General features: G+C 37.7%; 1 protein-coding gene across 1 annotated transcript in view; it reads left to right on the top strand.

The window, feature by feature from the left end:
* The window catches only part of cdc5l (CDC5 cell division cycle 5-like (S. pombe)), a 44005-nt gene that overhangs the window by 5716 nt on the left and 14719 nt on the right, over positions 1-23570 (top strand). The window contains exons 4-12 of the mRNA XM_059981358.1: positions 2563-2781; positions 4392-4536; positions 4783-4971; positions 10156-10304; positions 10914-11073; positions 13086-13250; positions 13503-13583; positions 16258-16500; positions 19887-20084. Of these exons, the coding sequence (XP_059837341.1) occupies positions 2563-2781; positions 4392-4536; positions 4783-4971; positions 10156-10304; positions 10914-11073; positions 13086-13250; positions 13503-13583; positions 16258-16500; positions 19887-20084 (1549 nt within the window). The remainder of the gene's footprint in view (positions 1-2562; positions 2782-4391; positions 4537-4782; positions 4972-10155; positions 10305-10913; positions 11074-13085; positions 13251-13502; positions 13584-16257; positions 16501-19886; positions 20085-23570) is intronic.

The raw sequence follows: 23570 nt of genomic DNA, 5'->3' as shown, positions 1-23570 counted from the left end.
TGCAACATTTTTAACATCTGTGTCTCCCATTAGACAGGAATTCTTTATATTAACCAAGAAGCATATGTGCTTGCCTGTTTATGTGTATTTAGTGGACATTTTTGTACAAACTGAAAAGGTAGTATGGCTAGCTTGTTATCAACAATAATGGACAACTTCAAAATCAATAAACTAATTGAGTAAGTTTATACAGGGAACCCAAGGTACAAGAGGGTTCTCTTCCTGAGAACTTTCTATGAACTCATTTCTTCATTAAGTCAGAAAAGTCAACTTTTCATAGCTAATCATATTTTGCTCCACATACACGTGATATACTTTCATTCCAATGAAAATCTACCTACCACACTATATAATTAAACTAGTGGAATATGTACTCTATCTGATTATTGCATAATTGATAATTACATGAAAGATTTTATTATTACCTGCTTTAAAAATGTATGGGAGGATTTGTGTGGTCAGATTTCCAAAACTCAAGCCATTTGTAACCTCGGGAATCTCTGTACAATAATTGTTGATGTTGATTGTGAATAAGTGGATCTCAAGTATTCGTGGAGTGACACTAATTTTTATTCTTTTATCCTTCTGGTGACTTTGAAATGACTATTGTAGATATTCCATCTCTAAAGTCAAACATTGAAATGAGAATTTGGATTCACTCTACAAAAGGCCCATAGAGGCTAAGTTACTGAGTAAATACAGAGATTGCTAGATCTTTGGTTAGTGAGGGAGTCAAGGAATGTGAGGTTTGTGCAGGGATAAAAGAACAACCATGATGTAATTGAATGATAAATCAGACACTAGGCAAGAGAAGCTGTACTTGCTCTCCTGTTTCTTGTGTTCACGTTCTCTTTCTTCAGCCAAACTCTGTAGTCCCTGCAATGGAATTTCATCACTGGTGACTTCCTTTACCCAAGAAAGTTGGTGGGGAATCCAACTGATTCAGTAATGTCATTTAGTGAAAAATAAATAATCATCTAAACATTATTTAACCCAACATTACTTAACTATGATTCAGAATCCACAGTAATATGTTTGACTTTTAGGTGCCCTCTAACAAATAGGCTAAACAGTTCAAAAACATTAACAGAATGGTTATTAAATGGTGTCTTTGAAAGCAATTTGCACTTTGGTTTTAATCTGTTGGAGAATATATTGTAGAAATAGTAGATGTTAAAATGGGCAGTGTCAATCCACTATGGCGATTATCTATGAATTTATAAAGTGATTGCCTTAGTAAGGATCATTATTGTTAATAAGCTCCTCTTGAAATGGTGGATTGTGTTAAATCTCCTAAGCGTTTACAGTATTTCTAGATATGGATCATAATAATGTACTTTAATCTGAATATAGTTTTGTTGTTAAAGGCTTGCCACATTGAGGATCCTTATTCAGGACTAGATGATCCCTTAACATTAATAAAATATGCATCTTTCTCTCCAGCATAAACATCTTAAACTCTAGTAAAGCAAACTATATCTGTAATATTTCTATTCATTTCATCATATTTCACATAACCAGTTTTAGAAATTGGCACTACTGAATATGGACAACATCTTAATAACAGCTTCTTCCCCTCTGCCACTAGATTCCTGAGCTTTATTCCATAAAGTATTTTGATCTGTTTGTTTATTATTGTAACAGTAATATTTTTGCACTGTACTGCTACCACAGAATAACAAAATTTATGCCGTATGTCATTGCTAATATTTGCATCTAATTTTGATCTGACGTAAGTGATTGCTTATTTTAAACCTAAATATTTCAAGTAGTGGGACTGATTAATGTTCACACGATGACCATTTATAACAGGAGAAAAATCTCAAAAAATGAATCTTATTCAACTCAAAGTCAATATTAAACTTGGGTCTATGAAGCAGTTTAAAACAGAAACCTTTTTAACATAATAGTGCACAATTTGTTAAAATATTTAAAATATTAGAAACTTATCCCACAGCCTGTTGAGATTAACAATATTCTGCTGTTTAGTAATACACTTCCACAAACTTAAAAAGTGACAACTGTAAATGCTGATAATCTGACATAAAATGTGAAAGTGCTGTAGGAACTCAGGTTGGGTAGTATCTGTGGGTTGGGGGGGGGGGGGGTAGAGAGAGAAAATGTTAACATTTCAGGTTATTGACTTTTTCATCAGAATTAGACCAGAAAGAGGAGCAGTGGTTCTTCATGGGGGCCATTAAGCCATAATCAAAAAGCAAAAAACTTTAGAAGTTGGAAATATTCAGCAGATATGACAGTTCTAATGAAAGGCCATCAATCTGAAAAATTAACACTTTCTCTCCCCAGAGCAGTAGCCTGACTTTCTGAGTATTCATAATATTCACATATCATAGAATAAATATTTGCTGATCTTTACATAATGAGAGGTTTCGGAATTGATCCTGTCAATCCCTTTCCTAACTGGTACACTAATAAGCTGTAATTATATTCTAACTTCTTGGTATTCATCTTATTGAATATCAAACAGAGTTTATAATCAAATGAAATTCTAAGTGGTGAAAACTTAGTAAAATGAAAATCTTTGTACTGTTTAAATGTCAGACGACTGGCAGCACTTCAGAAGCGCAGAGAATTGCGAGCGGCTGGCATAGAGATACAGAAGAAACGAAAAAAGAAAAGAGGAGTGGATTATAATGCTGAAATCCCCTTCGAAAAGAAACCTGCTCCAGGCTTTTATGACACCGCTGAGGAAAACTATCAAACACTTGAACCAGACTTCAAAAGACTTCGCCAACAACATCTGGATGGAGAGCTAAGATCGTAAGTTGCAGCAAAATACTAAATTGTCATTACTGTACTTCACTACATTTTTAATACATTATGTACATTTACTGCTTCATTACACGGAGATTTTCGTTGAGATTTATACATGTTAAGACATACAGTTTAGGTTTTCCCCCTAGACTTAAAACATTTGCCTTAGTGCTTGAGAACTAGCTGCACCTCTGGATTCCAATACATTTAAAAAGGTGGCATCTACCTGATATAGTTTTTCACACTATAAACAGCATTAATCTAATCTGGCTAACTATAACCTGATCCATCTATTCTCAGTCATCTTCGAAGCAATAGAAGATGTCATTCCTTATGCTCCAGGTATTCCGGTTTCCTCCCACAGTCCAAAGAAGATCCAGTTAGTAGGTTAATTGGTCGTTGTAAAATGTCCTGTGATTTGCTGGCGGCACATTTGGAAGGGCCTATATCTGCTATATTTCTGAATAAAAAAAAGTTTTATCAGATGTAAACTTTTGTAAACCTTGGGCTTGCCCAGCTCGTGTTCGTCTAGGGAAATAGCCTTCGGCCCCGCCAAACTGGGTAATCGCGTTTATGTGGATGCTGTGTAATGTACCCCCAACGCAAAATATCAGACAGTGCACCATATGCAATTAAATGTTTGAACTTTATGAATCTTAATTTGAACATAGGGTTAGTAATGAAAATTAAAAAGGGCCCAAGTCAAAGTCACGATGGAGCTCACTCAGTAGTCATTCTTCCACCATCGGTCTCCTCCAAGCATCGCCGACCTTTGGACCCTCAGATCCCAGTCCACTCCATCCAGCGGTCTACCAGCTCTCACCACATGCACCCTCCCTCTTCTTCTCTCCTCGTCAAAAGATAGCGAAAACAACATCCTTCCAGGTATACAAGACAAAACAGCAATCTCAGATTGGCTAACATGTGTACTACAGTCCTGTTATCTCCAGCCATGACCCAAACATTGCTGTTACAGAGAAACCGTTACCTCAGCAGTGAACATTACAGAGAAGCCATTTCATTAGGCTTAGCAGTGAAACATTACAAAGAAGCCATTACACTTTCATTACATTGAGAAATTGTGTCTATCAGTGACAATGACACTTTCAGATTTAGTGGAATAGAGTTTATGAATGCAGAATAAGTTCAAAGTAAATTTTTTTATCAAAGTACATATATGTTACCATATAACCCTGAGATTCATTTCTTGCAAGAATGCTGAATAAATCCATAATAGAATGATAACCATATCAGAATCAATGAAAGCCTGCACCAAAATTATAGCGTCAGTTTTCACTGGACTGTTTATTTCTCACAAAATTGTCATCCAAAATACAAGAGACAACTTGGGTTTTAAAGTAGATATAATTTTCCAACAGTTCTCGTGCTGTTTTTTTTTGCAGATTATGTGTTTAATTGTTTCATGAGGGTAATTTCAATAAATATTTTTAAGTTGAATTATGTCGGTTTTGAGCTTCTTGATCATACCAAGACACTTACTTAAAAATACATGTAAGTAGTTAAGTAAAAAATAGGCTATAGTTATTTTGAGTTTCCAAATTCCAGAGCTCTCTATAGATATGTTCATTTTCATATAATTTGTTTATTTTATTCAGAGAGAAAGAAGAAGCAGAGCAGAAGAAAGATAAGCAGCGTCTGAAAAAGAAGAAGGAATCTGATTTACCCTCTGCTATATTACAGATCAGTGGTGTCTCTGAGTTTACTAAAAAAAGAAGTAAACTAGTTCTTCCTGCACCACAGGTAAATGGCCACCTCAAACACTAGACATTATAGTTGTATTTTTTGTGCTCTCCCTACTGACATGGCATTCTTCCAGAAATGTGAGAATACTTGTACCTCACCTAGTGCTTTGTCAAATTCTTTGTTAGATGAATATCATTCAACAGGTTTAATGTGCCCATTTAATAATAGTAATTAATAGAAGTGTAAAACTGAATAAAACTTTGTTAGCCACCAATTTAAGAAAAAACTGTTTTTTTTTAAAAGATCTCTGATGCTGAACTGGAAGAAGTGGTCAAAAATGGTCAGGCAAGTGAAATAGCCTGCCAAACTGTAGAAGAATCGGGAATGCCGAATTCTGCTTCCAACGCTCTTCTTTCTGAATATAACATTGCCAATACTGGTTTGAGTTTGCGAACTGCACGTACTCCTGCAGCACAGGATCGCATTCTTCAGGTAATCAAACCGAATTAACCCAAGGTCATTTAGCTTTGTGTTGTAGCCTGCTATACCCGGAGAGTACTGTGCAGTTAGGGATGGCTGCAATACAAGAAGCAAATAGTTTTTAACTCATATTTATAATCGGAATGGTAAAGAACAATTAAGATAATGGGTTGTTTCATCTGGAGTGGCAGAGGCTGAGTAGAAATTTGATAGAGATTTATAAGGTAAGGTATCTTCTTCCCAGATTTGAAATGTCTAATTGAAGAACGCATGCATTTAAGGTGAGAGGAAGTTATTTAAAAGGAGATGTGAGGAGGCAAGTTTCATTGCACACAGAGTGGTGAGTGCCTGGAATGTGCTGCTGGGTTATTGGTAGAGGCAGATACATTAGAGAATTTTAAGATGCATTTAGATAAGCACATGAATGTGAGGAAAATGGAAAGATATGGCAATATGTAGGCAGAGGGATTAATTTAGTTGGCCATTTGATTTGCCACAGTGCTGTGGGCCGAAGGGCTTATTCCTGTGCTGAACTGTTACATTCTATAAAAATTGAAATGAGGCAGTAAAAGACTACTGAAAGCTCAGCAGAAATGCAAGAGATTGCAGATTTTAGAACTGAAGCAACAGGTTGGAAGAACTCAGTGGATTAAGCAGTGTTTGTGAGAGGAAAGGAATTATTGATGTTTCATTGTAGCTTTTGTAACTACAATTGTAGCTTACTTGTTTGCTACCGAAACTTCAGCTGTGGGAAATCAGAAGGGTAAAAACAGGACATGGAATATTCTTGGCAGATAAGGTAAAGGAGAATCCTGAAAGGTTCCAATAGTATATTAAGAGCAAAAGGGTACCTAGGGAGAGAATAGGTCTCCTTAGGGGTCAGTGTGATTATCTGTGTGTGGAACCAAAGGAGATGGATGAGGTCTTAACTGAATACTTCTCATCTATATTTACTGTGGAGAAGGCCATGGAACCTGTGGAGTTCAAGAAAAAAAAACTGATGTCCTAATACATAACTACATTGTGCAGGATGTGTTGTTGACAATCTGAGATGCAAAAAGTTGGATATATCTTTCTGGGTATGACCATTGTATCCTTGGACACAGTGAGAAGCGAGGGAAGAAATTACTCAAGCTTTGGCAAAGGTTTTACTTTTATCTTTGTTAATCACTGGTGAGGTATCAGAAGACTGGAGAAGGCTAATGTTGTGCCTTTATTTAAGAAAGACTGCAAGGGCAAGCCAGGTAATTACAGGCTGGTGAGCCTAACATCACGGGTGAGACAGTTAGCAGAAGGGATGCTGAGAGACAGGATTGATCTGCTTTTGGAAAGGCAAGGACTTGATTAGATACGGTCAGCATGGTTTTGTGCATGGGAAATCATGTGTCATGTTTTTTGGGAGGTGACCAAGAGAATTGATAAGGGCAGAGCATAGATGTTGTTTACAGGGACTGTAACAAAGCCTTAGACACTGTTCCTCATGGAGGACTGGTGTAGGAGTTTAGATCATGCGCAATCCAGGATTCAAAATTGGCTTGGTGGAAGAGGATTATCTTTCAGATTGGAGGTCTGTGACCAGTAGTGTGCTGCAGGGATCATTGCTAAGTCTTGTGGATGAGGAAGTAGGTGGCATGATTAGTAAATTATAATGGGCAGTGAAGAAGATGGTCTAAGGTTACAACAGGATTTAGATGAACTGGGGAAAAAGGACAAGTAATGGTGAATGGAGTTTTAACTCTGGTGAAGGATGGTACGTCTTTGGAAGTTAAACCAGCTTAGGGCATACATAGTGAATAGTAAGGCCCTGAGGAGTGTTGGAGAACAGTGACCTTGGGGTGAAAGTGCATAGTTCCCTGAAAATAACAACAAAGTTAGACTGGATGGTGAAGAGGGGGATTGAGTACATGAATTATAACATTATGTTGTAACTGTACAAGACATTGGTGTAGTCACACTTAGAGCATTGTGTGTAGTACTGGTAGCTATATTACAGGACAGCTAGAGAGGGTGCAGTAAAGACCATATAGATGTTGCTGGACTGGAGAATTTGTTTCCTTGGGGTTGGGGAGGATGACGCTTGACTCAAAGGTTCAAAAAAATCATGAGGGGCATCAATAAGGTGGGTGGCCACAATATTTTCCCAAAGTAGTGGAGACTAAAGTAAGTGCTTATTGGTTCAATGTGTAAGGGGCTGCAATTTCATGTGGAAGGTGGTCCGTATATGGACCAAGCTGCCAGAGGACATTGTAGAGGTTGGTACAATAACAACATTTAGACTATAGGAGCAGAATCATCCCATTCAGCCCATCGAATTTGCTCTGCCATTCCATCATGGCTGATCCCGGATCCCACTCAACCCCATACACCTGCCTTTCCGTCATATCCTTTGATGCCCTGACTGATCAGGAACTATCAACTTCTGCCTTGAATATACCCACGAACTTTGCCTCTACCACAATCTGTGGTAGAGCATTCCACAGATTCACTACTCTCTGGCTAAAAAAAATCCCTCCTTAAATCCCTCCTCTAAAAGGCTGTACCTCAATTTTGAGGCTGTACCCTCTTGCTCTGGATACCCCACCATAGGACACATCCACCCTATCTAGCCCTTTCAACATTCAGTAGGTTTCAGTGAGATCCCCATGCATTCTTCTAAATTCCAGTGAGTACAGACCTAGAACAGTCAAACGCTCCTCATATGTTAACCCTTTTATTCTGGATGAGCTCAGGAAGTCACCTTGATCAGCATGAACAAGTTGGGCCAAAGGGCCTTTTTCTACATTTTTAAGACTCTATGACTATAGTGCATTGCTCTTATGTGGCAGTATCTTGCAAATATTTTGCTTGCATTTCACTAATTACTGAAATACACGTGACTATATGGGTGAGTAAATAGTATGTTCATGTTTTGAATGAGGTCCCTATCTTAGATGAAGTTGTGGAGATTTTATTCCTCACATTGACTTTTCCAAAACTGTCAAATTATGTTGTACTTTCTGTGAAGTTAGACTGCTAAGACTCAGGTTTAAAATATGTTTATTTTACAATACATAATTATAGATCACCCCTGTTAGGGTTTTTAGTTTTTATTTGAGACTAAGGGACCTAATATTGCATATGAAATACTTTGAGAGATTGATCTTGACACATGTCAGCTCCAAACTCCCAGAACACTGATAGTCTGTAATACAATTACCCCTGAAATAGTTTCATGGCCATTGCCATCTTCCTGGCCATACACTTACCTCTGGAGCATGTACATAGCAAAGGCACCTGCATCAGAGTCTCATTTACTGACTGTAGCTCTGTCTTCATTTCCAAACAAATGCAGCTCTGGAACTCAGCAACTCCAGTTGGATCCTTGGTTTCCTGATTAACTGACCGCAATCAGGAAAGATAGGCAGCAACACCTCTGCCATGATCATTGTCAACACCCGTTCCCCACAAGGCTGTGTCCCAGCCCCGTGCTTTACTCTCCCTACATTCACAAATGTCTGGCCTTATTGTGCTCTAAGACCATCGAGAAGTTTGAAGATGAGCAGGCCAGATCTTAAATAACAATGAGATGGATTAGATGGAGAAGGTAGAGAGCATGGTGTCATGGCAACAACCTTTCCCTCATTGTCAGCAAAACAAAAGAGTTGGTCATTGTCTTCTGGAAACTGAGTGCTAAGATGGAGATGGATAAAAGTTTCAAGTTCTTGGTATTAAGTATTATCGCTAGCTTGTTCTAGTACAACCACATTGATGCTATTGTTAAGAAAGTGCACCATTCTTTCATTTAGGAGGCTAAAGATGCACCACAGAAATCATTCTATCCAGGTACATCATGGCTTGATATAATAACTGCTCTACCAAAGACAGCAAGAAATTACAGAGTTGTAGACCCAGATCAGTCCATTACAAAAAACACCCTCTCCTCTGTCTAAACTTCTCTCTGCCTTGGGGGGAAAAAAACAGTCAGCATAATCGAAGACTCCCCTCCTACAGTAGACATTCTCTCTCCTCCTCCCTTTAGGCAGGCAATATGTACAAAAGCCTGAAAATAAGCAAAGTTGGAAGTAAATTTATTATCAAAGTACGTATGTCACAATATACAACCCTGAGATTCATTTTCTTGTGAGCATACTCAGTAAATCCAAGAACCATAGTAGAATCAATAAAAGACTGCACCCAACAGGGTGGACAAACAACCAATGTGCAAAAGACAACAAGCTGCAAACACAAAGAAAAAGTAAATAAACAATAAATCTTGAGAATGCGAGATGAAGAGTCTTTGAAAGTGAATCCATAGGTTGTGGAAGCAGTTCAGTGATGAGGCAAGTGAAGTTATCTGTACTGGTTCAAGAGCCTGATGGTTGAACTCCTGAACCTGAACCTGGCAGTGTGGGTCCTGAGATTCTTGTGCCTTCCTGATGGTAACAGTGAGAAGAGAGCGCCAACTACTTGGCTCAAGGACAGCTTCTATTCTGCAGTTATTGAACACCTCTTATGAAGGTAAACTCACAACGTTCCTCAGTATGGCCCTTGCACCTTATTGTCTGCCTGCACTGCGCCTTCTCTAAGATGGTAACACTAGACACAGCTTCTGTTATTGATTTTACATTGTACCTTGGTGTACTGATGTTGTGAAATGATCTGTATGGATGGCACGAGAGAAACATTTTAACTGTATTTCAGTACGTATGACAGTAATAAACCAATTATCAGTACAATGATTTATTTGTCTTCTATCCTCTACAACACTAATGCCCTTACCATCTTGATTATACATCTTTTATTTACACATATGACTGAGCCGAATGACATTCAAATTAGTTTTCTATTATCCACACTAGAGTTCTTCATTGGGAAGAGTGAGAATGGGAGCATATTTTTAGTTCCTGTCTCTTAAACTCAAATGAGGCAATTTTTTAAAAAACTGCATTTTAGTGGGTTATAGTTTTTTTTGGAGGGCTACAATTTTGATTTGCCTTTATTTTCTCCCTTTGTTGGAACAGGATAGGAAGATGCCTGGTCACTTCAATGCAGCGCTTTGGTTCTGCAGCGGCTCATGTTCTTTAGAGTAGGTTTTGTGGAGTGTTGGAGATGAATTCCTGCTTTTAGGCTATGCATGAACTCGGGTGAAAAGTAAAAACAAAAGGTAAATATGTAAATGAATTTGGGTACTAAACTGGATTTTTGTATTTAATGCAGGAAGCTCAAAACTTAATGGCACTGACAAATGTTGATACACCTTTAAAAGGTGGACTGAATACCCCACTCCATGAAAGTGATTTTTCTGGAGTAACCCCACAGCGACAAGTAGTTCAGACACCAAATACAGTCCTCACGACACCTTTCAGGTAAGCCTTAACATGTTTTTCTTAATGTAGTGACTTAATTTTTTGCCCAGTTTTGAATTAAAATGTATAATTGTTTCAGTGAAACTATAACTCTTGATTTTACAATTGATAAAATTATATTTACTGACATGTTTGCTTAATGTTCATTTTGCAATGCTTCAAGTTATGTACTTTGTTTATTTTCATTTTGCATATTAATTGTTGACATCTAGATAAAACATTTCACAGATTATAAGGCATTTATAAAGAGAATATTCTGTTTTTCTCATCTGTCATTTATATTCAAATCTTAAACACTGATTGCAAATGATAACCAGATGTAAACGAAGTCCAGATTATAAAGTCAATTTGATCTGGGTGAGATTATTTGCATTCAAGGGAAGTAAATTGGACGTCATTAATCTCCACTTCAGGATGGAGGAGACAGAGAAACAATAAGTAAAATGGGGAGAGAATGAAAAGGGGAAGAGGAGTGATCCTGTCAACAAGACTGCAGATAAAATAACTCATCTCTGTATTTTATTTAATCTCATCTTTGCAGCATTAATTCATCTGCTTTCAGCATGAATGACAGTTTTCTTGTAAAATATCTTATATTAAAATGTTTAGAACCCCAACACATGGGAGTGATGGTTTGACTCCACGTAGTGGATTGACACCTAAGCCTGGTGTGACAGTGACTCCTGGAAGGACTCCTTTACGAGATAAATTGAATATCAATCCTGGAGACGAAGTGGTGGATTACGACCCTTCATTCACCAAGCAACTGGTAAGAACTAGGGTTATTTCTGGAGTTCAGTTTTATTAAGAAAAATGAATAGTTTTATACTGGTACATTAAGGCAAGCACACTGACTTATTTAAGTTTAAGTACTTGCCTAGAGACTGAAGTTCCGCTGTGAGCCATGTGCCAGCTGGTGTTAGTTTGATTAGCTACAGTTTTTGTTCTGAAGGCTTTGCAATGATTACATGAGAGAATAGATATCACAAGCTAACATTCACATGATTCTACACATGCTAATATTTACCTGATTTCAATTAATAGGATTACACATGAATGAGCTTTGAAAATAAGTAGCTGTATTTTGCCACAAAACCTGTTCTACACAAGTCAACACTTATGGTATAAGTTCCTGATAAGAAATTGGATCTGAAGACCATAAATGACTTTTTCCCTTGTTTTTTAACAACCAAAGGCATTGATCCCAATTGTGAGTTCAGGATGTTGCCTGGTTTGGAACAATTTAGTCATAAGGAGTATCTAGATAGGCTGGATTTGATTATTTTCCCCCTGGAGCAGAGGGGGCTGAGGGGTGAGCTAATAAAGGTATATAAAGGATTGGTAGGGTAGATGGTAAATACATTTTTCTCATGGTGGATCTGCTTAAGATGAGAGGCATAGGTTTATTATGAAAAGTAGGTGTTTTAGAGGAGATATTAGGGCCAATTATTTTCATGGAGAGAATGGTTGGAGACTGGAATGTGCTGCCTGAAGAGCTGATGGAGGCAGATACACTCATGACATTTAAGAAGTACCTTAAAGTGGTATTTGAATTACCAGGACATAAATGTCTCCTAACCTAATGCACATAAGGCTACATGGGTGGTATGAAATGGTAGGCTGAGGGACCTTTTCTGCATGATACAACTCTGTAACATCTGAGGTCTTACAGAATTATACAAAAACTATGATAGGGTGTGCACATGTAGGCTTTGTCCCCACAGTTTGGTTGAGACTAGAACCGAAGGTGAAAGATGAAGTATTTAAAAGGAATCTGAGGGCTAACTTCCTCACTTAGAGGGTGATGTAAGTATGGAACAATCTGCCAGTGCAAGTGGTGAATACAGGTTCAATTGTAACATTTAAAAGAAATTTGGGTAATTACATGAATGAGAGTAGTATAGAGGGCAATAGTCTGGGTGAAGGCAGATGAAAATCAGGAGAACACCAGGCCAATATGGACTAAAGGGCTTGTTTCTGTGCTTTGGTACTCTGTCTATCTGCTAACATATTGGAATGTTGTAGATATGCTTCACTATAAAGGTGATATAAAATTACTTGGCCATCTGAATCCTGTTACAAAGTTTCCTTCAAAGCTTGAAGGTGTGCTTGGGTAGATCGATTTAAAAAGATCCACTAATTTTCTCCAGCTGAGTAATAATATACCTGTTGACCTTAAATGTTACCAAATTTAATTTACTAATTCTTTGTGGCCCAGTCCCCTGCTCTGAATTGCCACCAGCAATTTCTCCATGCTTCTTTCTAGTCTGCATGTGGAGAGTCTGAGTTGGCCTGGTAACAGACTGAATATACCCATTCCCAAACCTGCACTAGAGCTTTGAGAGCCAGCAAAGCTCTCAACTGTTAACAGAGCCTGAGTTTCTACCTTGCCTCCTAATTCAAAACCATGCACTTTATTAGAAACCAATAGGTTCGGGAAAAGGTTTAACCTAGTGCAGGATTTTCCTTACTGTTGGACACAATTGAAATTGCACATTAGATTTGGCATTGCAAAACTATCAGTGAGTCTGGGTTACAAAGAGGTCCTGAATTTGCAGCTTTAGCCAGTGACATCTGTCCTATAGTTCACCACCATAATCACACACAATTTGTGGAAAACAGGAGTTTAAAAAGTGAATCACAGCTGGGTAATGTTAGCTATATATTGAATTTACTTAATTACAAAATGCCATCGATATTTTTATCAAATCAGCAGCTAACTTTGTTCACTCAGGAAATCACTAATGTTGCCTCAAAGGTCATACTTAAATTTTCTTGCAGGAAAGGGAGCACCGTGAACAACTACGGATGGGTCTGTTGAATCTTCCTACTCCAAAGAATGACTTTGAAATTGTACTGCCAGAAAATGCAGAACGAGAGCTTGAGGAACAAGAGACAGAAGATAACTTCATAGAAGATGCTGCTGATGTGGAGTCTCGTAGACAGGTAACCTTCTTCAAGAATTCTAACCTTGCACTCTGCACAAAACTTAATAACTATAGAATTGATTCCTATTTATACTGAATATTGTATAGTGAGGATGGAATTGACAAGTGAGACTGGTATTTGAATCCTACAGAGTAATCACTCACATTCTGTCTCTGCTAGTTCAGTGCATTAGAATGGCATACTTGTGTTTTGTATCTTGCAACCAAGTTTGGGTTATAATTGTCAGAATTTTTATTGTTTCCTTTTAAGGCAATGAAAGATGCTGAACGTGAGAGGGAGTTAAAGAAGAGACACCAATCAGTACAAAGAAATTTTCCAAGACCTTCAGAGGTGAGTGTAAAACAGCAGTCCATATCATTTTTTGAGCAAGGTTACATTAATAAACTGGATCACTTTTAAAGGTACTCAATTGAACTAAGTCCCAACTTCCTGGTGGTTTCACTGCTGTCAATCAGACCCCAACCTATCAAATGGTGAAAAGCCTTGATTGAGTGGATGTGGAGAGCATGTTTCCTATGGTGGGAGAGTCTTGAGACCAGAGGACACAGCTGCAGAATAGAGGGCATCCTTTTACAACAGAGATGAGGAATTTCTTTAGCCAGATAGTGGTGAATCTGTGGAATTCTCTGCAGCAGGCAGCTATGGAGGCCAAGTCTTTATGTATATTTAATGCAGAGGTTGATAGATTCTTGATTGAGCAGGGCATGAGTGAATACAGGGAGAAGGCAGGAGATTGGGGCTGAGAGGAAAATTGGATCAGCCATGATGAAATAAATGGCAGAGCAGACTCGATGAGCCAGATGGTCCAACTCTGCTCTAATATCTTATGGTCTTGTGGTCTTAACAACATTTGCTCCTGTGTTCCAGAGAGGCATTGGGAAATCTGAATGCTAAAGCTGTCCCAGATTAGATCTGCTGCAGGAAGATTCATTTCATTTGGAGAAAATAGCTGCAAGAGAGTCTGTTGCTTAGTTATGTAATATAGCTTTTTTCCATTGAGGGGCATAGGACACTACAGCACAGCAGCAGGCTCTTCAGACCATCTGGCCATTAATCTGCCTAGTTCTATCGACCTGCAACCAGACCACACCCGTCTGATCTATTTACCTGTCCAAATTTCTCTTAATGTTGAAGTCGTCACCACATTCCACACTCACGCTACCCTCTGAGTGAAGAAGCTCCCCCTGATATTCCCCTTAAATATTCCTCCTTTTACCCATAATCCATGATCTCTAGTTGTAGTCTCACCCAACCTCAGTGGAAAAAGCTTGCTTGCACTTACCCTATCAATTCCCTTCATCATTTTGCTTACCTCTCTCAAATCTCCCCTTAATCTACATTCTAGGGAATAAACCTTTTCAACCTATTTAACCTTTCCCTATAGCTTAGATCTTCAAGTCCCAGCAACATCCTTGTAAATTTTTATCAATGTTATTTACATCGTTGCTGGAGGTAACCAATACTATACACAATACTCCAAATGGGATCACACCAATGTTTTATGCAATTTCAACCTAACATCCCAACTCCTGTAATCAGTACTTTGATTTATGAAGACCAAAGTACCAAAAGCTTTCTTTATGACACTCTTTACCTGTGATGGCACTTTGAAGGAATTATGAATCTATATTCCCACGTCCCTTTGTTTTTCCGTACTCCTCAGTGCCCTATCGCTACTTACCCTAGTTGCTCCTCTCAAGTGCAACACTTCACATTTGCCTTCATTAAATTCCATCTGCCACTTTTCAGCCTATGTTTCCAGTTGGTTCAGATCCCGCTGCAAATCTTCCTCGTTGTCCACTACATCCCCAATTTTGGAGTCATCCACAAATTTGCCAATCTAGTTTACCAGATTATCATCCAGATCGTTGATATAGATGACAAACAGAAACGGACCCAGCACCAATCCCTGCAGCACACCACTAGTCACAGGCCTCCATCTACAACCACTCTCTGCTTCTTCCATGAAACCAATGCCTAATTCAATTTACAACCTCATCTTGAATGCCAAGCAATGGAACCTCTTGACCAACCTCCCATATGGCAACTTGTTGAAGGCCTTACTAAAGTCTTTGTACGTGACATCCACTGCCTTGCCTTCATCAATATTCCTGGTAACTTCTTCGAAAAACTTCAAGATTGGTTAGACGTGACTTACTATGCACAAAGCCATGTTGCCTGTCTATCCAAATACTTTATTTGTTTAAACGGTCCCTTAGAATGCCTTCCAATATCTACTGTGCACCTCCTTTTTCTTCACTAGGGCCTTAGTATCTCTCTATTAGAAGTGTTCTGATTTTTTAAAACAATTATTCAGTCGTACAGTCACAAACAAGAGAAAATCTGGAGATGCTGGAAATCCAAGCATCACACAAAATGTTGGAAGAACTCAGCAGGCCGGGCGGCATCTGTAGAAAAAAAGTAAACAGTCGCCGTTTCAGATCGAGACCCTTCATCAGTCCTGTGTTATTCAGTAGTAAAGTTTTTAATAGTCTTTGAATATATTTCAGTTTTCCAAAAACTTAAGTCAAATGTCAAAAGTGCTTCTCAGTAAGCCTTTAGTTTATGCTGTACATGTCCCCACTGATCAGGAACATGCTTTTGAAGTTTGCTTCACGTAAAGCAGGGAAGGGAGCAGGCGACCAGCAATATAAAATATGCAATTTATATTGAAATATAGAAAATTAACTAATATGTAGAGGAACAACAACACACACAAAATGCTGGTAGAACACAGCAGGCTAGGCAGCATCTGTAGGGAGAAGCGCTGTCGACGTTTCGGGCCGGAACCTAGTTATTCGTACCCTAAAGAAAAGTACAACAATCTTATCAATGGAAAAATAACATTATTAAAAGCTGCTAAATTAGCATGGTAGAAGATTAAGGAATTACATTTTTAGAATCTGTTAAATCATGGTTATGTTTAGAGTTTTGTAATGGTAAGAAAAGTGTTCTTTTAAAATATAGAATTAGTGAAAACAACCAAATTCCTTTCTAATTTTAGGTTAACGAAACCATCTTGCGACCGCTGAATGTAGAGCCTCCTCTAACTGAAATGCAGAAAGCTGAAGAGATGGTGAAGAAAGAAATGATTATCATGCTTCACTATGATACACTGCATCATCCATACGTAGACCAGTTTAATAAAAGAGGCAAAGGTGCAGGATCGAGTTCTAGTAACGCTGAGCATATTGCTTTCCTCGAACACAACAAATATGAGAAAATCAATAAAGAAGACCTGAAAAAGGTTTGTCGATTATTTTAATTAATGTAGAATGTAATTATTTGCATTATACTCTTGATCCCATGATGGAACGGTGGAGTTGTAGAGTAACTGATGTTAAAAATTAGTGATCGCCAAAGTAAAATTAATCTCTTAATGAAAGGGCTTATTGAAAAGCTATTCAATTACATTATATCTATACATTCTATAAATTTTTAAAATTATATGTATGAAAGCAACAATATCTTATGGACAGTTGCAATTCTAATAAAAATTTATAGCAGTAGTGTGGCTTCATTTGAAATAATTGTGTCTATATTTGCACTTGTGCTTCAAAGAAGGTGAAAGCAGGGGGCAAAGGGAAGATTTACTGAAATGCTTCAATCCCGTGGAGCAATGGGAGAAGCTAGTGTGGATAATTTTATGAGGCAAAATTAAAGAGCTTTTCAAAGCCTGATGGCTTTGATGGAGTGTAGAAGACAAATTGTTTGTACTGACCATGAAAGCAGTAACGAAAGTACTTGGATTTGAGGGAATAGGCCGAAGAGTCAGAGGTGAGAAATTAATTTTACACGCTAATATATTTTGGTCTGATATGTATTCTTTGAAATGTTAAAGAACATGTATTCAGTAGAATATTTCTAAAAGGAATCTGAGAAATACTCTAAAGGGGTTTTGGTCATGTTAAATAGGGAGAACTTGTTTCCAGAGATAAGAGTTAGGAACTAGGGGAGGCAACTTTAAAGTAAAGCTGGTAATGAGCCATAGAAGAGAGGGGCAGTGTTTTTACAAAATAATTGAGTTCTGGAAATGTGGTGGAAGCTTTCCTTTTGAAAGGAAATGTAAAGAAAATTACGTGGCACTGGGCAAAGAGCAGTGGGCTGTTTTTCTGTGTACACTCTGAAGAATCCTTGAAACTAGTTGGATAAATACTTCATCCTTTTTTGAATGAGCATTTGCATTTTCAAGTGTGCCATGCATAGTATAGATTAGTTCTAAGAAAAGTTTGATTAGTGTGATTACATGTGAACTACGTTGAATTGAACAAATTAGTAATGGCTTATTGTAACAATGTATTGAGTGGTATGCAAAGAACTGAACTGGTGTGTTGGCGCATGACCAGTTTTAAAATCTAAGTGATCCACTTTGGTATTCTTATAGTTGCATGTGAACGAATCATTTAGCTGTAATTAATTTCTTCATAATTTGAACAGATAATAGTATTGTAGCGGTGTGCTACACGCAGCGCTAAAATTACGACACAGAGTCGGTAACTGCAGTCGAAGGAAAAAAACTTTATTCGAAAACTTCAGCCTCACTTTTAAGCCTCTGTCAACCGGCCCCCCATGGCGCGGAGGCTCCAAAGCTCTGTGCTCGCAAACCCCCGTAGGCTATCTAATTGTGAGTCGGTTCGGATACGCTAGGAAATGGGTCGCCACAGTATGTTAGTTTAACATGTATCATTTTGGAAGCATGGAGCGTTGTAATTTGAATGAAAAAATTCTAAAGACAAAAAAAAGGTGTAATTTAATTGTCACAATTCTGAAGTGATTTTAAGGCACAGGTTTCCCCTGCTATCCGAAGGTAGAGCGTTCCTATGAAATTGTTCGTAAGCCGAAATATCGTAAAGTAAAGAAGCAATTACTATTAATTTATATGGGAACAATTTTTGAGTGTTCCCAGACCCAAAAAAGTAACCTACCGAATCATACCAAATAACACATAAAACCTAAAATAGCACTAACATATAGTAAAAGCGGGAATGATATGATAAATACACAGCCTATATAAAGTATAAATATTGTATGTATATTGTAAGTGTAGTTTCACTTACCAGAATCGAGGCGACAGCAAGCCAAAACTGATGTGTAATAAAAAAAATTGGCACATACACGCATGTGCAAGGCTTCACTGGTCATGGTAGTCTTTCTCGGGGTAAACACACATTTAAAGTGGATGGCTTTTTTCATAACTGTGAAAATCCTCTTTCAGTCAGCAAAGGCAAGTACTAATGTATGTCTTTCGAAACAGCGAGGTGACATAAAGCAAATGTTCGAGAAACGGGGGCCACCTGTAATTAAAAAAATGTTACCACTGAATTTTATAAGTGTGCATATTTTCTTAAATAGCTGAATATTATGGGTTTTGATCTTGGTAAAAGGAGATATAGGGTATAATGCATGCAGTGTCATTTTTGGATTAATGGTTTATCTACATTATTATTAACCTTAATGGAAATTGTGCAATTAAGGATCCTGTTTCACTATCAGTATGTAGGCTCGAATGTGATATTGCATGATGATACATGATTGTACCACTAGATGTCAGTGATGTCTTTTTAGACATGACTGGTGTAAAGAATGAGTGGACTTAAAAGAATTTGATCTCAATCTACCTTATAAACCATAAGATTTGAATCCACTTGCCAGTTTTGGCCAGTAGCCTACGAAAATAGTACTCCAGACAGCAATATAAATTTCGTAGATAAAACAGAAAATACTGGAAACATTCAACAGGTCAGACAACATGTTGAAAGATCAACAGAATTAACATAACAAGCTGAAGACCTTTTGTCAAAATTGGGAACAAGAATAAGTTAGTTTTATGTAATAGATATACTTAGGAGGGGGAAACAGAATGTGTTGAATGTGTGACCAAATGTGGCAATTCAGATCAGTACACAGGATTAACCCCAAATTTTTGGTCACTTAATTTCAATGTGTTACCATTCTGACTATGCTGTCTGTGTTTCCTGCATTTTTACAGCAAGGCCAAATGCAAGTTTTAGAAACAGCCTCTCCTGCATTACAAGCTGCAGGATTTTATACCTAAATTTTATAACTAACAATTCAGTCTTTCTGTGTGTATTAGAAGTGGTAATTTGAACCTGCCATTATTTTGGCTCAGATTTCTGTTTTCTTCTCTCCCCCCCCCCCCATGTTAAAAGTCTGACCAGCTGGGTATGCTGCATAGCCTTATCATTGACATCGTATTACAGAGACAATGAAGTCATTTGATTATCACTTCTCTTAGCTGCCACATTATATCATCTGGTCTTGCCCTATCAGAGCTATTCTCTAAATTCCAGCATCTCTCCCCTACTTTTTCTGCTACCTAACTTGTTTTCTAACCTTCCCTATTCTAATAAAGGGACCCAGACCTGACATGGCAACTGTTCCACTTTCCACAGACATTAAGCTTCCAATATTTTCTGTTTTTATTTAAGCTTTTCATCATTGGCAGATATTTTTAATCAAAATGTACTTCTGATGAATTTAAATATGATGAATAAAATGGGAAAAACAGTAAAATTTGCAATTGTTTTAATTTTCCTAGAGTTGGTAAGATTTTTAATTTTTAACATCAGTTATATCTACTTCCAACTCAGTAAATGTGTCATTTTTTTTCAGGCGAGTGATTTGTTGTCTCAGGAGATGGAAGTTGTTAAACATGGTATGGGGCATGGAGACCTTCCACTTGAAGCATATAACCAAGTGTGGGAAGAATGTTACAGTCAGGTGCTGTACCTGCCAGGGCAGAATAGATATACTCGTGCCAATCTGGCCAGCAAGAAGGATCGCATAGAATCACTGGAAAAAAAACTGGAGGTTAGTGTACATCTTCGAAAACTGGATCATCCGATGAAAAATAATGTATTTGCTCCTAATGATGATGGAGCTGATGAGTACCCCTTATCCAAAATCCTCTAGCCAGAAGTGTTTTGGATTTTGGAATAAATTACGATGTAGCTTGGGATAGCCATTATTTCTGACTCTGAATTTATGTGCTATTGGTAAACCGTCTTTGTCTTACACTTGTACACAACACATGTACTTAACAATGAAAATTATTACATACCATTAATGAAAATATAACTTATGCAGGGTAACAAAAGCAGCATCAGGAGAATACCTAAATCAGCTATTGAACAGAAACAAACAACGGCAGGCTTTCAATCTTTATCTACGATGCTGTGTTTTGAATAAAAGATTACAGTTCACTGTATCTGTATTTTACTTTTTTAGATTTTAAGTAAGGTATAAAACAAATCAGCACTGTTTTCATCAGCAGTGCTTTAAAAATTTAATGCCGTTATGTAAGGTATAACAGCAATCAACAGTGTGGATTTATCCTTCTGCTAGATGTTCATGATCAGCAGACATTTTCAAAATTTAAAGCTTCTTAAATTTCTGCCTGCTGTTTTCACAATTAGCTTCAATTTTCAGTTTGTCATGATAGATCTTTCCTTGTTTCATGTTCAGCATGCTGTTAAGTGGCATATATTCACTCTGACGTCCATGAATCCACTCTTCCAATACTGTACATGATCAAGATCTTCATTTTTCACTTTCTGAGATGTTTTTCTATTTTCTATTAACTTCTGTTCATTACATATGTGAGATCACTTCTTAGAACTGTCTGTGGTGTGCAGAGACCTGTGCATTGCCTGGAATCATTCCAGTGTGTTGTGTAGTTTTGCATTTGTGATATCATGTCAGTGCTAAAACAGAAATTCTGATTTCAGAGGTTTTCGGAATTTGGAACTTCAGATAAGGGATGCTCTACTGTTTTTTTCTGTCATTTTTACAAAAGATACTGAGATAGCTGGGGTTTGCCATCATGTCCGACTCTGAGTGTATGTGCTACCAGTAAGAAGTTAGGCTTTTTAAAAGCCAGTTAGTTTCTTGGAAAATTCAAGACTGATATTTAGACCTTTTAAATTGAGCACAATCGACTCACTATAATCATCTGTGTATATTAACAAGTAGCTTGGTATGGTTGAGACTGCTATGAAGCAGTGGGAAATAAACTGAGGAAAAAAAGTTACAGGTTGCAAAATCTGAAAAGCTCCAAAATCTGAAGTTTTTTTGAGCGCTAAAATGATGTCACAGATGGGAAAATTCGACAAGGCTTTGGGAAGGTTCCTAGGCAATGTGCAGGTCTCTGCACACTACAGAGATCTGAGAAGTGACCTCATGTATGTAATGAACAGAAGGTAATGAAAATAAGCAACAAATGAAGATTTCGATCATGTACTGAAAGAATGGATTCGTGGATATCAGAGTAAACATATGCCACTTAACAGTATGCTGACCATGACACGACAAACTGAAAATTGAAGGTAATAGTGAATATTCAGCAGGCTGATCGCAGACATTAAATTTTTAAATATGTGGTCATAAAGTGTCGCTGATAAAGTGTGCAGCAGAGAAATACAATCAGCTTTGTCAGGATGGTCGTTGGTGAAATTCTAACATCAGAGCAAGTCCAAAATGCTGATTGTTTTTATACCTTACACAGAACCTAAAAAAAATACAAATAGAGTGAACTGCAGCCTTTTAATCAAAACACAGCGTTGTGGTCAAGACTGATGTCTGCCATTTTTTGTTGTTCAACGGCTGATTCAGGTATTCTCCCAATGCTGCTTTTGTTACCCTCCACATGTGGTATATTCATTAATGATGTGTAATTTTTACTGTTAAGTACATGTGTGTGATGAATAAATGTAAGACAGAAACTGCTTACTGGTAGTACTTAAATTCAGACTCTGAAATGATGGCAAACGCAAGCTATCTCAGTATATATTCCAAAATCTAAAATATTTCTGACCCTCAAGCATTTTGGATAAGATATAATCGACTAGTATTAGTAAATTTGAGTTCAGCAGTTTGAAGCCTTTTTAAACAAGTGAGGAAGAGATGATATGGATAAATCTTGACTCTGTGTATCTTTAAGACCATAAGATATAGGAGCAGAAGTAGGCCATTTGGCCCATCAAGTCTGCTCCACCATTCAATCATGGGCTGATCCATTTCTTCCAGTCATTCCCACTCCCCTGCCTTCACCCCATACCCTTTGAGGCCCTGGCTAATCAAGAACCTATCTATCGCTGCCTTGAATCCACCCAATGACTTGGCCTCCACAGCCGCTCATGGCAACAAATTCCACAGATTTACCACCCTCTGACTAAAGTAATTTCTTTGCATCTCAGTTCTAAAAGATGTCCTTCAATCCTGAAGTCATGCCCTCTTGTCCTAGAATCCCCTACCATGGGAAATAACTTTACCATATCTAATCTGTTCAGGCCTTTTAACATTTATTGACAGAGAATGCAATGTTATGCGGTACAAAATGGAGTCTACTGAGAACAAATAGCAAATATAATAATTTTGGGATTGTGTTTATATTTAAAATGATTGGGAACAAAACATGATTTAGCATCCTCATTAGGTAAAGAACACCCTACTCTATAAAATTTCAAACTAGGTCATACTGTGTTGAGAGTCCCGAATACAAGACATTTTCAGTTTCCCTTTCCTGATGACCACTCCAAAAGACACACGGCAGGCAGTTTATCCTGTGTGTTTTTGACTGCGTGACTAGGCTATTGATTGCTTAGAATCTTTTTCTACCTTAAGGTGATATGATCCACATACCAGCTTTCGTCCCTTATTCCTTAACGTTATCAGTTAACAAAAATATTAATCTTTGATCATGTGCATCAGTCAGTTGTCACTTTTAGAATAATTTAATTTTTTTAAAATCACTTTTGTATGATTCCTAGACCACCTAACAATAGTAATAGTTTCTCCATGTCTGCTTTATCAGTTGCCATATCTTGCAACCTTCTGAATTCTAGGGAGTTTATCCATAGCTAGAAAGTTTTCAATAATCTTCAAGATCGAGGCCTCAATACCTCTTTGTGTAATTGTTTCCTCAATTTCCTCACTTGCAGACCCCAGTCAGTTCGAACTGGCAACATCTCCGCCACAATCTTCATCAGCGCAGGTGCACTACAAGGCTGTGTGCTTAGCCCTCTGTTCTATTTGCTTTATATTTATGACTGAGGCTAGGCACAACTCAGTCATCATAAATTTGCTGATGACATCACTGTCATTGGCCAAATCAAAGGTGATGACGAATCAGCATATAGGAGGGACACTAAAAATCTGGTTGACTTCAGGAGGAAGAAAACTGAGGTCCATGACCCAGTTCTCATCGGGGATCAGAAGTGGAGAGGGACAGCAACTTTAAGTTCCTCAGGGTTATTTCAGAGAATCAGGCAAACTTCACTGGACAATGTGTATCATAAT

The sequence above is a fragment of the Hypanus sabinus genome, chromosome 10 (assembly GCF_030144855.1).
Source record: "Hypanus sabinus isolate sHypSab1 chromosome 10, sHypSab1.hap1, whole genome shotgun sequence".
Classification (NCBI taxonomy): domain Eukaryota; kingdom Metazoa; phylum Chordata; class Chondrichthyes; order Myliobatiformes; family Dasyatidae; genus Hypanus; species Hypanus sabinus.
Note: the sequence above shows the minus strand (reverse complement) of the source record. Positions and strands in the feature narration are given on the sequence as shown.